The following is a 17,255-nucleotide window of genomic DNA, read 5'->3' on the forward strand; positions in this document are numbered from 1 at the left end:
AGGTGCAGACTCCAGAAAACCTCTCCCATCAGCTGAATTTAGTACCCAAATTTATATTTCAGAGGCATATAATCAGAACCATCTATTAATTTTACATTAAATGGAATATTTTTCTTGCACAGCAACATCTTGCCTTTCAGATGTCATTTTATCATCATTTGTTTTTAAACAAATGGTTGCTGCTTGTTTTTATTTGATAAGCTGCTTTCCCAGTAAATGAGTAGGAGTTATTGCATTGTCATTAACATAACATCAACCAAGAATAATACAATAGTAATAAATGCATTGCTGTTGCATGTGAGATCTAACATTTGTAAATATAATAGGAAGAATACCAGTAATACAGTAAAGAAGCCCTTTTGTGTCTAGTAGCTCTGGTTCCTCTGAAATTTCCATACACTTGCAGTTCTTTTCTAGCTTAGAGTAGCATCTCTGATTTTAATGGACTTTAAAATTAGTTTGACCTTAAACCTTTTAGGTCAGAAATCCCTAATGATTTATTCAAAAGATTTATAAATGAGATTTGACTACTCAGGATTTTGCATACATCAAGGGAAGACAGATTGGCATATATCTTTAAAAAGAGACCTGAGTAAAGTATTCTTCTCTAACTTGACAGCTCATCCAGAATTTTCACTATATATGGCAAATACTCCTCCCAGGAATTTAGTCACATATATTAAGTTGAATGTTTAAGAGTCTTCTCGGGGAATTAGCCTTATTTGTGTCCTCAGCCACCCCTCTCTGTTATTACACTTTTCTTCTTTCATTATGCTTCAGATGGTTTTAAGACATTGGTTATTTTTTTCTTTAAAAGTTAACAATATGCATAAGTCTAAGAAATTAGTGCTAGATAAACAATATACAATCACAAGCAAAATCATTAGCTTTATCTCTATTATAATCCACAGACACACATGCCTCATATATGCAAAACCCTAAGTTCATTCCTAATGCTCCCATACCCCCACCACCACAATATGCAGAACCCATTTTTCCAAATGTGGTGGGACCCTCAACTGACAGGCCTGTATTGATAACCTGAGCCCCCAAGCTCTGCTGGGTATGATCTTTATAAAAATGATTAAATGATTTTCAAAACTGCATACCCTCTAACTCAATCTATTTTTCTTCCTTAAAAAACAAACGAGGGGCCGGAGAGATAGCACAGCAATAGGGCATTTGCCTTGCAAGCAGCTGATCCAGGATGGACAGGGGTTCGAATCCTGGCATCCCATATGGTCCCCTGAGCCTGCCATGAGTGATTTCTGAGCGTAGAGCCAGGAGTAACCCATGAGTGCCGCTGGGTGTGACCCAAAAAAACTTGAGTGGGATAGGTGATTATAATAAAGTATAATCGCCTAAATGTTTATAATTGAGGATTTGAATCATTAGAAAAATATGTGAATTGGAAAATATGTAAATAATTAGAAAATATGTATGTGCCTATGAGTATTAAAAATTACTTTGTAGAAAAAAATAACACTAAAATGTTTATTATAAATTTTAATTGAAGGGCCAGAGCAGTGGTGCAAGTGGTAGGGTGTTTGCCTTGCAGGCGCTTAGGACAGACCGCAATTCGATCCCCCGGCATCCCATATGGTCCCCCAAACCAGGAGCGATTTCTGAGCTCATAGCCTGGAGTAACCCTTGAGCATCACCAGGTGTGGCCCAAAAAGCAAAAATAAATAAATAAATAAATAAAAATTAAATTATTATTTAATTAAATTAAATAAATTTTAATTGACTCCCATTAATGTATATTATAGCCCTAACTTTAATCTTTTGTATAAGCATTGGTTAAAAATATGAAGATAGTTTTATCAATATATGAGCTTGATGTCTGTTAGCCCCCTGAAGTAGAAATAGACATCTCACTTAGAGGGATTAGCATGTTTCAAACTTCCTGAAGAGAGGCCAGAAGGGTGGTACAGAGTGGTAAAGCATCTGCCTTGCCAGCACTAGCCTAGGACGTACATCGATTCCATCCCTTGGCGTCCCATGTGGTCCACTAAGCCAGGAGCGATTTCTGAGCACATAGCCAGGAATAAATCCCTGAGAATTACCAGGTGTGCCCCCCCCCAAAAAAAAAAAAAAGCTTCCTGAAGAGTTTAATTTACTTTCTAAAAGGTCAGAAAGATAACTCAGTTGACTGAGCAGCTGTGCTTTGCATGCAGGAATCCTGAGTTGAGTCCCCATGAATCTCTGGCATCAGCTCCCTAACACTGCGCCAGGAGTTCTCCCCAAAGTAGTGCAGGCTGTGGCACAAAATGAGCAAATAAAAATCCTTCCTTTAGGAGCCAGAGAAATAGTACAGTGAGTAAGCCTTACATAGATGACCTAGTTCAGTCCCTAGCACTCCATGTGGATCCTGTGAGTCCACAATGAGTGATCCCTGAACATAAAATATAACCAAAAAACTTTCGTAAATAACAAAAGCATGTTTTTATATTTACTTAGATATTCCTGACCAAGTTATAAGAGTTTTCAAGGCAGATCAACAAAGTTGCTACATTATCATTAGTAAAGACACTACAGCTAAAGAAGTTGTTTGTCAAGCTGTTCATGAATTCAATTTGACTGGTACATCAGATACATATTCTCTCTGTGAAGTTTCTGTTACTCCGGAGGGTGTCATAAAACAGAGAAGACTTCCAGACCAGTTCTCCAAGTTAGCTGATAGAATTCAGCTTAATGGAAGGTAAGGGTACTTATAAAAGTAACCATATTCTATTGTAGTTACGCTTTTGAGAATTACTACTTACAGCAGATACTTTAAGTTGAAACACCATGTTTTAGAACTATTGGATTCTAAGTAAGTAGAGTAGGGTTTCTCTTTCCAACTTTTCTTGTCTTTGTCTCTATATATATGTTGAATGTTAAAATACATAAGAGAAGTCTTGGAATTTGTGATGCAGTCTCTGTAATTCACAGAGTAGGAAACTACGTGAATATTAATTTACTAAGTAAATATTAATTTCTAAATGTTTGTAGTAATGACTATATATGCATTGACCAAAAACTCATAATTTTTTCTAAATTTTTTAATGTTCAGGAAAGCTTGATATGTGCACTGAAAATCATTTGATTGACAGCATTATTTCAGAGATAGTGTTTCAAACAATTTAGCTGGCTGTAAATAGTTTGAGAGGCTTAACCAGACTACTCTTTTTTGGGGAATTGGGCACACCTGACTGTGCTCAAGGATCATGCCTGGCACTGCTTAAGGATTCTGGGAGTTGAATATGGATCAGCCGCATGCAAGTTAAGCACCCTATCCACTCTACTATCCCCCTGTACTATCTCTGTGATCCAGACTTAACTAATCAAATGTACTTACCTGGAGCCAGACTACCAATATTTAAGTTATAATTCTGTTGTGTGACTTGGGGGTGTTATTTAGTTTCTATTGAACTTTAATTTCTTTCTATGATAAAATGGGTATAACATTTGAAATGTTAATAGGGGCCAGAGAGATAGCATGGACATAGGGCGTTTGCCTTGCATGCAGAATGACAGTAGTTCAAAGCCTGGCATCGCATATGGTTCCCCGAGCCTGCCAAGAGTGATTTCTGAGCGTAGAGCCAGGAGTAACCCCTAAGCACTGCCAGGTGTGACCCAAAAACCAAAAAAAAAAAAGTTAATAGAATTAAATAGTAGTATATCCTATAGGCATAATTACCAATAATTGTAATTACCCAGATTATAGGGGTCGTAATGATATCCATATGGTGCCTAGAACACCACTAGGAATAATTCCTGAATACAGAGTCAGGAATAATCTCTGAGCATCACCAGGAGTGGCTCAAAAACAAACCAAAAAAATCTTAAATAAATGATATAGAGCAATTTTTTTCCTTTTTAGGTATTATTTAAAGAATAACATGGAAACAGAAACCTTATGTTCTGATGAAGATGCACAAGAATTAGTTAAGGAGAGCCAGCTATCCATGCTGCAGCTTAGTACCATTGAATTGGCCACTCAACTGTCAATGAGAGACTTTGATTTGTTCCGAAATATTGAGCCTACTGAATACATTGATGACCTTTTTAAGTTAGATTCCAAAACAGGAAATACTCATTTGAAAGAGTTCGAGGACATTGTAAACCAAGAAACTTTCTGGGTTGCCTCAGAGATTTTAACTGAATCAAATCAACTTAAACGAATGAAGATTATTAAACATTTTATTAAAATTGCACTTCATTGTCGGGAATGTAAGAACTTCAATTCCATGTTTGCAATAATAAGGTAAGTTTGTATAGATAATTTGTAAATATTTTTGGCATATTGAACCTGAACCTGTTTTCTGTTCAGATACCAAATGGCTAGGATAAGAACTGCTTAACCAAAATGTTTTTTGTTAGTGTTGCTAATTTAGTATATTTTTCATTCAGATGATATCTTTATTTTGTTTTTTTAATCTGCCAGTTAAATTTTTCTTTTTATTTTATTTTTTTAATAATTTTTTTAAACACTGTGATTACAAAGATAATTGTAGTTGGGTTTCAGTCATAACAAGAAAACCCCCATTCACTGTGCAACCTTCCCTGGCATCCCAGATAGTCCTCTGAGCATTTCCTGTAGCAAACCTGAGCATAGACAGGCATTGTCTAAACGCCCCCCCCCCACACCAAAAAAAAACTACCATTTTTTTAATAATTTAAAGCACTGTGATTTTCCAATGCTGTTAAATGATAAGTTGTCAAGTTTTTATTTTTCCAGTACCACACCCTCCCCCCTAGAGTGTCTGCCTCCCTCTACCATTTTAAGGGTCCCCTCACAACCACTCTCCACCACTCACCCCTTAGTAAGCTCAGTTTTGTAAACCAATTCTCAGATTCTGTTGTCTTTAACCATTTATGATTTGTTGTCTTTAACCATTTATGATTACCATACTGTTTATTTATGTCCCAAATATGAGAGAGATCATTCTGTATCTGCTCTCACTGGCCACTCAGCATGACACCCTGCAGTTCTATTCATGTTCCATTCATGTAGCAACACAATACATTATTTCATTTTTTCTTTTTTTATAATATAAGTATTTCATTTGTTTTACTAAAGCACCATGATTTCCAGTTATTCATAGTTGCATTTTAGACATACAGTGGTTCCAATGCCAATTGATATCAACTTTCTTCCACCAAATTGTTCACAAATTCCCTCCCATACCACCTTTCTTCCTCCCCACCCACCCCCAATCTGTTGTTGTACATGTAGGTGCCATCTTGACAGATACTAGGTCTGTTGTTAAAATTTGGATTTCATTAAAAAAAAAAAAAAGATTTGGATCTCATGATTTCAGTGTTGACTTTGTAGTTTGGATATTTAGATCTGTCATTTTTCTTTTTCTCTTTTTCTAGACCTATCATTCTTTAACACCACTGATCACTGATGTACCTGCATCCCTTTGACACCTAACCCCTGCTGATTCATTTTTGTTTTAGGGAGCTGGTGTTTTGGGCCATATCCAGTGGCACTCAGGATTATTCATGGCCCTGCACTCAGAAATTACTCCTGGCAGGGTTGGGGGACAATATGGTATGCTGGGTATCTAACCCAAGTCGGCAGCATGCAAGGCAAATGCCCTCCCCACTGTGCTATTGCTTGGGCCCCTCCTATTTCTCATCTGTCTTTCTCTTCTTCCTTTCTCCTCCCTATACTATGAGAACAAGGACAATTTAGGTACCCACCCTTAATTTAGGCTCCTGCATTCCTTCATCCAGTGTTTCTAAATACCACATGTAAGTGAACATGTAAGTAAACATCCTCTGTTTATATTCCTCCTTCTGTCTTTAACATATTTTCCATTTCCATCCATGTTATAGTAAATCACATGATTTCATTCTTCCTTATAGCTGTGTAATATCCCATTGTGTATATATACCACATCTTAATGATCCAGTCATCTCTTATTGGACATGTAGGTTGATTCTAGATCTTAACAACTATACTGAGTGCTGTTTATAGCCAAATAGTTTTCTGTTGTATATCTATATCACAGTTTCTCTATCCATTTATCAGTTTTTAAACAATTGGTTTGCTCCCAGATCTTGATTATTGTGAATAATACTGCCATGAATTTTGAAGTGCAAATGTCTTTTCAAACTAGTATTTTTGTGTGAAAACTGAAATTGATATTTTAAAATTCATACCTTGTGTTTTGTAGTGTAGTTATGAGCTAATTATAGTAACTATAATTATTATTTTTATAATCTTGTCTAACATTTTCTCTTTTTGGCGGGGGAGAGTTTCTGGTTATTGGATCATATCTAATAGTACTTAGGAACCATACGTGTACCCAGGTCAGCAGCATGAAAGCAAGTGCCTTACTCTCTTATACTATCTCTCTTCTTTATTGTTTATATTAATTGGTTAGTGCAGTGCTCGGCAACCTGCGGCTCGCAGGCATATGTGGCTCTTTACACTTTTAATTTGGCTCTTCTGTGTGCCGGGCGGCTGCTCCAGGAGTCAGGACTCTGTCAGTGCGCGCCCTGTGTGGCTTTCAAACTAAATTTCACTCATGGTTTTGGCAAGATTTGGCTCAGTTGAAAAAAAAGGTTGCTGACCACTGGGTTAGTGTAACATCCTCATTGAGTTCAGGGTTTAACTATATATGTATGTAGATGTACCTTTTTAAGAGAGTTATGTATTTAATGTTGAGTCATATTTCATTTGATTGAAGAAATCTTATTACTTAAAGATAGGACAGGATAGGACAATATTGATGAATAACCTCAATATTTGTTTTTCTGGGAAGTCTAAATTTCTTTGTATAACTCTGTCAGATGGAACATTTTGATTGCCTTTTTTTTTTTCTTTTAACCCTTTAAATGTATAATTCCACTTTGTCCTGCGCTATAAGAGAAATCTGGTAACCTTGAGGACAAGTTCCTTATTAGCAGGTTACAACCTTTTTTTCCTGATGATTTGAGAATTCTTTGTTTTTCTTTTCTATTTTACTTTTTCTTTTTGGGGAGCCATATACAGTGGTGCTTATTACACCCCGCTCTGTGCTAAGGGGTCATTCCTGGCAGTTTTAAAGAGACATGTGTGTCAGAGATCAAACCATGGTTAACTACTGTATTTTTTGCTCTATAAGATGCATATAATTTTTAGATGCTCTTCCCAGCCCTCATGTTTCAGCTCCAGGTGGCATTCTCTTCATAAGACGCTCTTTTGGGGGAGAAAAAAATGCTTCTGATGTTACAAAAAAATACGGTACTTGGGGCCCGGAGTGGTGGCGGAAGCGGTAGGGCATCTGCCTTGCATGCACTAACCTAGGATGGACCAAGGTTTGATCCCCCTGCGTTCCTATATGGTCCCCCAAGCTGGGGCAGTTTCTAAGCACATAGCCAGGAGTAACCCCTGAGCATCACCAAAAAAAAAAAAAAAAGGTACTTGCAAAGGCCCCACCCACCATATTCCCTTGTCTTTGATATGTTTTTTCTCTTTTTTTTTTAATTTTTTTGTTTGTTTTTCTTTGGCTTGTTGGTTTTTTTTTTTGTTTTTGTTTTTGTTTTTTTTTTTTGGAGGACACATCCAGTAGTTTTTAGCCTTACTCCTGGCTCTGCCTCTGCACTCAGAGATCACCTGTGGCAGTTTGGGGCACTATATCAAGTGCTGGGGACCAAGGCAAGAGCCTTATCTGGTATATTCTTTCCAGCGTTCGATTGTTTTTGTTTTTGCTTTAATCAACATTTATTTTTACTCAGGCCTTACCTTTATTTAAAACTCAGAAACTGCAACTAGCAATTTGTCCTTGATTCTCTCTTCTTTTATAAATGTATTCCAATTTAATATGCATTTAATAAAAATATTTATTTTGTTTTACAGCATATTTATGAGGAAAAATTATTAACATTTTAAATGTTATAGGTATAGCAAAATTAGAAATATTACTTAAAAATTAAAATAGCAAAAGTACAATTTATCATCTGTACTTCATAAGACTTAGATTGAAGTTTTAATCACCAAAAATTTTTTACAGTGTTTTTCAGTAACTGCTAAATCTCACTCCCTTCCTCAGAAACCACTGATTTGAATACTGGGTTTCACCTCAGATCAGACAGTTTCAAAGTTACTGTAGGCATTTTCTTCTAATGATAAAGTGACTGATCTCTTCAAATCCAGAATATCTGTTTGTTTCATTTCTTTTTAATTGTAATATTTTTTATCAAACTTCAGTTGTGGATTTTTTCTTTATTCTGTGTGTTTTTATGTGATTCTATGAGTTTCCTTATAACAGCTATTTTTAAAACTTTTGTAAATTATATATCTGAGTCTTAATTTTGTTACTGGAAAATTTTGAACTTTAGATGGTGTTATAATGTTTTTCCTACTTTGCTCCCCACCTGAATTTGCTTAAATATGAGCCATCTCAAAATTTTAAAGTATCTTCAGCTCAGCTTTGTTTGAGATAGAATATTTTCTCAGACCTATGCAGATAAATTCGTTGAATGTTTTCCTGCTTCCTCTTATGTAAATTTGTATTTTGAATGTTTTCTTATTTTACTAACATTTTTTCTTTTTCTCAAGGTTGTACTGTTATTTATTTTCCCTTTATTTGTAAGCTTCAGACTATTTACTTTACATATTCTTTCTTTTTGGGGTGGTGGAGGGACTGTTTGGGATATACCCGGTGCTGATCAGACATTACTCCTGGCTCTGAGTTCAGAGATCACTGGCAGAGTTCAGGGCACCGGGGGCCATCTGTGGTGCCCAGGATCGAATCTAGTTTGACTGTATGCAAGGTAAATACCCTACCTATTGTACTTTTGTCCAACCCCTCTACCTGTTTTTTCTTAACCAGAGGAACATCACTCAGGCAGCCAATAGTAATGTGGATGAAACTATTGATTTTGGTACTCAATGATTGAGATTTTTTTGTCTGGTTCCTAGGCAATGTTAGATTCCCAAACCAGTGGAATCCTTGTTTTGGTTTTTGTTTTAATACACTCTTATAATTTTTTTTGTTTTTTTTTTTGTTTAGTTTAGTTTTGTTTTGTTTTGGGGGGGGTCACACCCGGCGGTGCTCAGGGGTTACTCCTGGCTGTCTGCTCAGAAATAGCTCCTGGCAGGCACAGGGGACCATATAGGACACCGGGATTCGAACCAACCACCTTTGGTCCTGGATTGGCTGCTTGCAAGGCAAACACCACTGTGCTATCTCTCCCGGGCCCCACACTCCTATAATCTTACATGCTGCTCTACCAGTCTGCTTTCTCACTTCAGTCATGGAGCACTAATGTTTAGGCTCTGGATGCTTCCAGAGAGGAAATAATTGTCTTTGGCAGTGTACTGTGCAGCAGAGGTATCCAGACACTCACTGCCTTCCATCCCTATTCCCTGAAGGAGAAATCATAGCTTTCTATTGTAGCTCTAAGCTATTAAGGAAAGCTTGATGCTGGCAAAATTAAATTGTTTACAACTCTTGTTCCATTATGTCCAACTTTCTTATTTAGCTCTGACGGAGAACTAGAAATCTAGATTTCCATAAAATTAGCCTCCTTGGATGACTATCCAAGTAAGAGTTCTGCAAGCATTTTTAGAACAAAGCCAGAAAGCCCCCATATCACTTCAGTTTCTCCTGTGTTGTTTAATAACCATTACATATACGTTAGAGCCAGAGCAGTAGTATCGTGGTTAGGGTACCGTATTTTCCGGCGTATAAGACGACCCCCCTAATTTTGCAGTTAAAACACAGATTTAGGCCTATATTCGCTGTATCAGACAGAACGTTCCTGTGCTGCAACTGGATGTATCACAGTGAGCCAATCACAACAAGCAAAGCTTCAAAGGTTATACTGTCATAGACTTCCTCTCTGACTCTGGCCAGTCTGAGCAGGCTTTTTACAGTGTAGATTCCGGTCCAGAACATTGTCTAATTTGCATGCATCAAAAGCCTGTTTGGATTGGCTGAGTTAGAGAGGCGGTCCGAGCAGCCTGGCAGTGATTGGTGCAGGATCGAGTTGGAAAATTCATTTTGTGGCAATATTCAGACTATTTTCAGACAATTTTCGTCTAGCGGCATATTGAAACATTTTTCGGGATATACTCGGCGTATAAGACGACCCCCAATTTTCGGTTGACTTTTTTTGTTTCAAAGGTTGTCTTATACGCCAGAAAATATGGTACTTGTTTTATTACGAAATCCATCTAAATTCAGTCCCAGGATAACACATATGATCCCCCCACACCTCAATAAGAGTTATCCCTGAATGTAAAGCCGGAGTAAGCCCTGAGTTCTGCCAGGTATGGCCTCAAAAAAATTTTTTTTGTCTATTCCCCTAGATGTTGGGGAGCAAATCTTTCCTGTGTCCCATGGCATCTGGTGCTATTGTGGTGGGCACTGACCCTCAGGTTCTTCAAGCAGTCAAGATTGAAAGAAAGCAAAAGGACCTGATCAATAGACAATAGATGGCGCTTGTCTTGCATGCAATCATCCCAGGATTGATCCCTGGCATTGAAAGAGGAAGCTTCAGTTTCGCCTTGCCATCTGCTATAAACAGTCCCATTTTTTACTTGCCCCCATGCTATGTTTTTTTAAACATTCCTATAATTCCCCAAGACCATACAATTTCTGCCACTATGACTATAGTATTCTTGTTCTCTTTGTAACATACTTATCAGTTGATAAGGAATGTAAGGAACCTCTTAAAGCCAATATAAAGATTCAGTTTTCCTATTAAAAAGATAGTTAATTTTGTTACCAACTTTACTAAACTCTTAAATCACTGCATTATATTCTTTATTTTCTTTTTTAAATTTTTTTATTTAAGCCCTATGGTGACAAGTTTGTTCATACTATAGTGAAGGTGTTTGTACATTGTATGACTGTAGCTCAATCATGAACAACTTTATATTTGTTGTTTATTTTCTGGCTAGATAGTGGTTGATCCTAGGTTTTTTTTTTTTTTTTTTTTTGGTTTTTGGGCCACACCCAGTAACGCTCAGGGGTTACTCCTGGCTATGTGCTCAGAAGTTGCTCCTGGCTTGGGGGACCATATGGGACACCGGGGGATCGAACCGCGGTCCGTCCAAGTCTAGCGCAGGCAAGGCAGGTACCTTACCTTTAGCGCCACCGCCCGGGCCCTGATCCTAGGTTTTAATTTGTTTTAAACATCTTTTCTCCTTTCTGTTTTTTTTTTTCTTTTAAACTCTTGCTATAGATTATTTTGTCTTTTGGATGACATGTATTTTGTGTCATTCAAGTATTACAAGTATTTAACATGTGTGTACATCCAGGTAGCTAGATCCAGCTACTATGATATGAGATTGTATAATAATTATTTCACTAATGGTTTCTTTGTAATGGAAGTTTGCATTTTGAAGCTACTTACAATTCAGTTTTTCCTTTCTGTCCTTTCACGGCTTCTTACCAAAATATTTTAATTGTGTAGGCTGTTTGGTCTTATTTTCCTCCATAATCAATGGTACAGAACAGTGTGAATAAAGTGTACTAGAACGATGGTACTGGAGGAAAGGCCTTTGCCAACCAGGGTATGCAACCAACCTCAACTTGACCCCCAGCTCTATAAAGTCCACTAAGCACCTCTGGATGTGGTTCTGAAGGCCCTCTAGTACTACTGGGGTGTCTGAATAATTCTTGGCATCACATCCTCAGATGTTCATACTGACCTGCCAGTCTAGTTGGCCAGGATTCACTGGAAGAAACCTCTGGGCCTCCTGAGCATCACATAGGAGACACATACCCTTCTATCACCCCTAAAATGTCTCTTTGAACCTGATGAATGAACCTGGATCATCAATATGATATCCCTATTCACTGTAACTTTCCAGCACATTATTTTAGCTTTATTAAAGAAACTTGGTATATATTCTTTAATTCCTCTCCCTTTTTCTCTGTGTCCCTTTCTAATGTTTTATTCTTTTCTTTGGCTATTCTCTTCTTTGGCAGTGGCCTGAACTTATCATGTGTAGCTCGACTCAGAGGAACTTGGGAAAAGTTACCAAGCAAGTATGAGAAACATCTCCAAGATCTACAAGACATATTTGATCCATCTAGAAATATGGCAAAGTACAGAAATATTCTTAGTAGTCAAAGTATGCAGCCTCCAATTATTCCACTTTTCCCTGTTGTCAAGAAAGATATGACATTTTTACATGAAGGTACTTTATATTTGAAAATCACCATGGTTTTTTGTTCATTTGTTTGGGGGGCATACCCAGCAGCACTCAGGGGTTACTCCTGGCATTGTGCTCAGAAATCACTTTTGGCAGGCTTAGAGAATCTTAGGGAATGCCAGGTCAGTAGCATGCAAGGCCTACCCACTGTGCTATCATTCCATCCCCTGAAAATCACCATGTTTAACTTCAGCTAATGCTACAGAATTATGGTTTATTTTATGTATTTTGAAGATTTATCATCATGTCACTAAACCTTTACCCTAAGTAAATGGAACAAATTATAGAAGTTTAGGGGCCAGAGAGATAGCACAGTAGTAGGGCATTTGCCTTGCATGCAGCTGATCCAGGATGGACCATAGTTCGAATTCCGGCATTCCATATGGTCCCCCATGCCTGCCAGGAGGGATTTCTGAGTACAGAGCCAAGAGTAATCCCGGAGAACTGCCGGATGTGACCCAAAAACCAAAAAATTTAAAACTTGCAGTGTTAACAAATTTGAAGGGGCTAGAGAAATAGTATAGCGGTTAGGGCACTTTCCTCTCAGGTGGCCAACTCAGATTCCATCCCTTGAATGTAGAGGCAGAAGTAAATCCTGAGCAATGCTGGATAAATGATCTAAAAACAAACAAATATATATATACACATATATATATTAAGGACTAAAATGATATTATAGGGGGCTGGAGCAGTGGTGCAGCAAAAGGGCATTTGCCTTCCACATGGCTGACCTATGATGAACCGCAGTTTGATCCCCTGTCGTCCCATATGGTCCCCCAAGCCAAGAGCGATTTCTGAGTGCATAGCCAGGAGTAACCCCTGAGTGTGTGGGTTATTATTGGGTGTGGCCCAAAAATTCAAAAAGAAATAAAATAAAATGCTAGTATAGCGGGTAAGTATATGCGGCCTACCTGGGTTTGATATCCTAATGATTCCCAGACCCTCTAGGAAGGATCCCTGAGCACAGAGCCAGGAAGAACAGCACTTTGTGGGACTTGGGGGAAAATATGTGGTACCAGAGATTAGTTGACTGCAATCAGTGTACATGCCCTGCCAACTGTACCCCTAAAACGGGTGGCAAACACGCGGCTCTTGAGCAGCATGTGGCTCCCAGCCAAAATGATTGCAGCTTTTTGCCTCATCATTTTTTGTAGACTGTGGCTCTTTGCCAAGTTCGGATTTTGTTCTGCTGCTTCTGAGGAGGGACCTCTGAGGAGAGATCTCCAAATGCAGAGTCCCGCTCCCAGGCTGCGTCATCCCATCTCCCATCCCTCAGAAGCCACTGCACGGGCCAGCGAGTGGGGGGACCCGTGTGTCACATGTTGGGTCCCATCTTGCCATTAGTTCTTAGTGTGGAGGACGCAGCACACCCTCACCATTACTGCAGGATTTTTACCCTCACTCCAAATGGCAAAATGCAATATGTGTTTAATATATTATTGTTAAAATTAGAAGCTTTTGTGTGAGTGTTTATTTTGGCAGGTCACTGTGTGGTGTGGCTCTCTGACTCTCACAGTTTAAAATTTTGGCTCTTTGTGTCGAACTTGTTCACCACCCCTTCCCTAAAATTTAATATTCTCTGGCTTCTGATATGTTCTGACCTTAAAATCTAAATATTCGAGTACTGTATCCTGCTGCAAAAAGAATCAATGCTGGTAGCTGCCTAACGTAGTCTGAACTTCTTAAGAGTTATATTTGAGGCACTCCACTTTTTTTTTCTATTTTTGGTGTTTGGGCCATACTTAGCAATGCTTAAGGGTGACCGTGCCAATTATGGCCCAAATGGCTCAAGGTACAAGCATGCATTCAGCCCTTGAGTTCCTTCCCTAGCTCTGGAACTTTATAGTTTATAGGGATAATCATAAAAATAGATCTTAGCAACTGTGTAGTTTATTACTTTCTTATATTTATAATTCTATAGTAATAGAATTTCTCCCATGATCATCCCCTAGAATTAGAATTTATGGATTTATTAATTTGTCGGAGGTTGTGCTCAGGGGTTACTCCTGGCTCTAAACTCAGAAATCGCTCCTGGCAGGCTCAGAAACATGGATGCTGGGGATCAAACCCAGGTCTGCTGCATGTAAGACAAATGCCTAACCTGCTGTGCTAGTCCTCTGGCCCCCTTTTATTGATTCTTAATGTTGAAAGTTTTAAAATCACTTCTATTCTATAGGAAATGACTCCAAAGTAGATGGTTTAGTGAACTTTGAGAAGCTAAGAATGATTGCCAAGGAAATCCGTCAAGTTGTTCGAATGACTTCTGCTAACATGGATCCAGCTATGATGTTCCGGCAGAGGTATGGATTGTGGTATGTGAAAATGTCAGAATGCATCAAGGGTAATAAAATTATAATCATGTTTATCACTTACTGACTGTACTCCATTGTTATGCAGTGTACTAAATACTTTACAATATGTCAATCTCAAAGTATTTATCATAGTAACCTTAAGGTTCATTAGTATTGAACTTTATACATATGAAGAAAACAAAGTTCAGAGAAATTGGGTTAAATTTTCAATTACATAATTTGCTGATGTTTGAACTTAATTTGTGTTACTCTTGGGAATACTTGGATAGTTCTGAATTGTTGCTTAAAGTATTAACTAATATATAAAAAATTAACTAACTGATCTTTATTGGCATTATTAAAGGACAGATGCTTTCATCTGGTTTCTAAGGTTTACTAAATATATTTTGAACTATTTCTATGTAATTCATACTCATATCAGATATATTTCTTTTTTCTTTCTTCCTTCCTCTTGGTTCACACTTGGCAGTGCTCATAGTGCTCATCTGCCAGTGCTCTAAGGTCTTTATGCATTGCTGGGGATTTAACTAGGATATCTAAATGCAAGGTCCCTTTACCGGTGTACTCTCTTCAGTCCCTAGTTCTTTTTTCAAGACTTGGTGCTATTTATTTCTATGTAAATTCTTTAATAGAATCCAGAAAGTGCAATTTTTTTGTTTGGTTTTGATTTGGGGGTTTTACTTGGCAATGCTCAGTGGTTACTCCTGGTTCCACACTCAAGAATCATTTCTAACAGTGCTCAGAAGACCATATGGGATGCCAGGGATCAAACCTAGGTCAGCTTAGGCAAGTGCCATACTAACTATACTCTTTCTCTTTGGCCTTAGTGTAAATTTAATTAAGCATCTTTCATTTATAATTAAAATATAAATTATTAGTATTTCCTATTATCCTGACCTCCTAAGAATGTTTTTAAAATTATTTCTTAGAAGGCAGGAGCAGTAGCACAGCATTAAGGGCACTTGCCTTTCACATAGCCAACCCCGGTTTGATTCCCAGCACCCCATAATCTATGATAGTCTGTTCCCAGTAGCTTTTAAACTTTTATGGTAGATACTAATACTTTTTAATTTTTGGACTGACATTTTTCCTTGGCCTCTGTGTATAACTTCAGAAATTTTTAAATGAAGTATTTATTGAGGCATATTTAATTACCAGTGTCTTAAAATGAAAACAAAAATGTTGTTTTAAAAGTCAGAAATGAGGGGACACAGAAAGATAGTACAGCCTTATGGCACTTGCCTTGCATGCAGCCTATCTGTGTTCTTTCTCTCTCATCTTATATGGTACCCTGAGACCTGCCAAGAGTAAACTCTGAGAACTGCCAATTTTGGCACAAGAAATAAAATAAAAGTCAGAAGTGAGTTTTTATCACCAAACAGAATAAAGTGTACCAAGATTGGGCTTTTTTGTTTTGTTTAGGTCACTGTTGGGTAGCTTCACTTTTATTTTTTTTTAATTTCACTTTTTTTAGTTGGTTATTACTAGTTTTAGAGATCTGGAAAGGGTTGAGATTTTTTTCTTCCCAGACCTTTCAAGTTCTATTCCTGAAGATTAATGTATGTAATAAGAAATGCTCAATAGTATAAGAACATAAAACAGAACTAGGGACCAAAATAAATGCTGTGGAATATTGTGTATTTTCAAATTTTGTTTTTGTTGTATGTCTAGTGCCCCCCCTCTACTTTCCTGTTACAGTATCTGGACTTTCATTTATATTTTTATTTTTTTTTTTTTTTTTTTTTTTTTTTTTTTGGTTTTTGGGTCACACCTGGCAGTGCTCAGGGGTTATTCCTGGCTCCAGGCTCAGAAATTGCTCCTGGCAGGCACAGGGGACCATATGGGGCGCCGGGATTCGAACCGATGACCTCCTGCATGAAAGGCAAACGCCTTACCTCCATGCTATCTCTCCGGCCCCCATATTTTTATATTTTTCTACTTTATTTTCTGAAGACCTATTGAGTTTGTGGCCATGCCAACCAATTGCTAATATAATAATATTTTATGTTTCAGAAATAAAAGGCTGCCGTGGTAGTACAGCAAGTAGGGCACTTGAATTGCATGAGGCTGACCTGGGTTCAATTCCTGCCTGCCTGGTGTTATCTCTGAATGCAGAGCCAGGAGTAAGACCTGAGCATCACCATGTGTGACCTAAAATAAAATTTTTAGTATGCAAAGAAGAGAATGATACGGAAATTATTGTAACTGATTTTTCTGGGCTAAGTAGTATGGTATAGGGGAAAACAATATTTTTTATTTTGGTTTTTGAGCCACATCTGGTAGTACTCAGGGATTACTCAGGTGTTACTCCTAGTTCTTTGCTCAGGAATCACTCCCGGTGGGTTTGGGGAGGGGAGGACGACCATATAGGATGTCGAGGCTTAACAGGTCGACCATATGCAAGACCTTACCCACTGTGCTATCACGCTGGCCCATAAAAAAAATTCTTTAGTAATAGAATTGGTCTGGAATTTTCTTGAATAATAATTGTTAACCAGTACTGAAATGTACTGTGCATCTGAGTGTCCTATAACATTTTGTATAGACAAAGTAACCCTACTTACTTGAACAATAATTGGTTTGCTATATGAAAAACAATCGGGCAAAATTCTGACATATTCAGTGAATCCAGGGACATTGAGACTAGAGATGGAAAGAAAGGATATTCACAGAAAGATGAATTTTTTTTGTTTTGTTTTGGGTCACACTCGGGGAACCATAGGGATGTGGGGAATCAAACTGGGGTTCATCCTGTATTGCTGCATGCAGGACAAATGCCCTACCACTGTGCTATG

At 37.8% G+C, this 17,255-nt stretch overlaps 1 protein-coding gene across 3 annotated transcripts in view; it reads left to right on the forward strand.

Moving 5' to 3' along the window:
• The window catches only part of RAPGEF6 (Rap guanine nucleotide exchange factor 6), a 210,760-nt gene that overhangs the window by 151,801 nt on the left and 41,704 nt on the right, over positions 1-17,255 (forward strand). For all 3 annotated transcript variants that reach the window (XM_049786707.1, XM_049786708.1, XM_049786709.1), the window contains 4 exons: positions 2,461-2,701; positions 3,866-4,249; positions 11,922-12,133; positions 14,325-14,448. In XM_049786707.1, coding sequence (XP_049642664.1) covers positions 2,461-2,701; positions 3,866-4,249; positions 11,922-12,133; positions 14,325-14,448 — 961 coding nt within the window. The remainder of the gene's footprint in view (positions 1-2,460; positions 2,702-3,865; positions 4,250-11,921; positions 12,134-14,324; positions 14,449-17,255) is intronic.

The sequence above is a fragment of the Suncus etruscus genome, chromosome 14 (assembly GCF_024139225.1).
Source record: "Suncus etruscus isolate mSunEtr1 chromosome 14, mSunEtr1.pri.cur, whole genome shotgun sequence".
Classification (NCBI taxonomy): Eukaryota; Metazoa; Chordata; class Mammalia; order Eulipotyphla; family Soricidae; genus Suncus; species Suncus etruscus.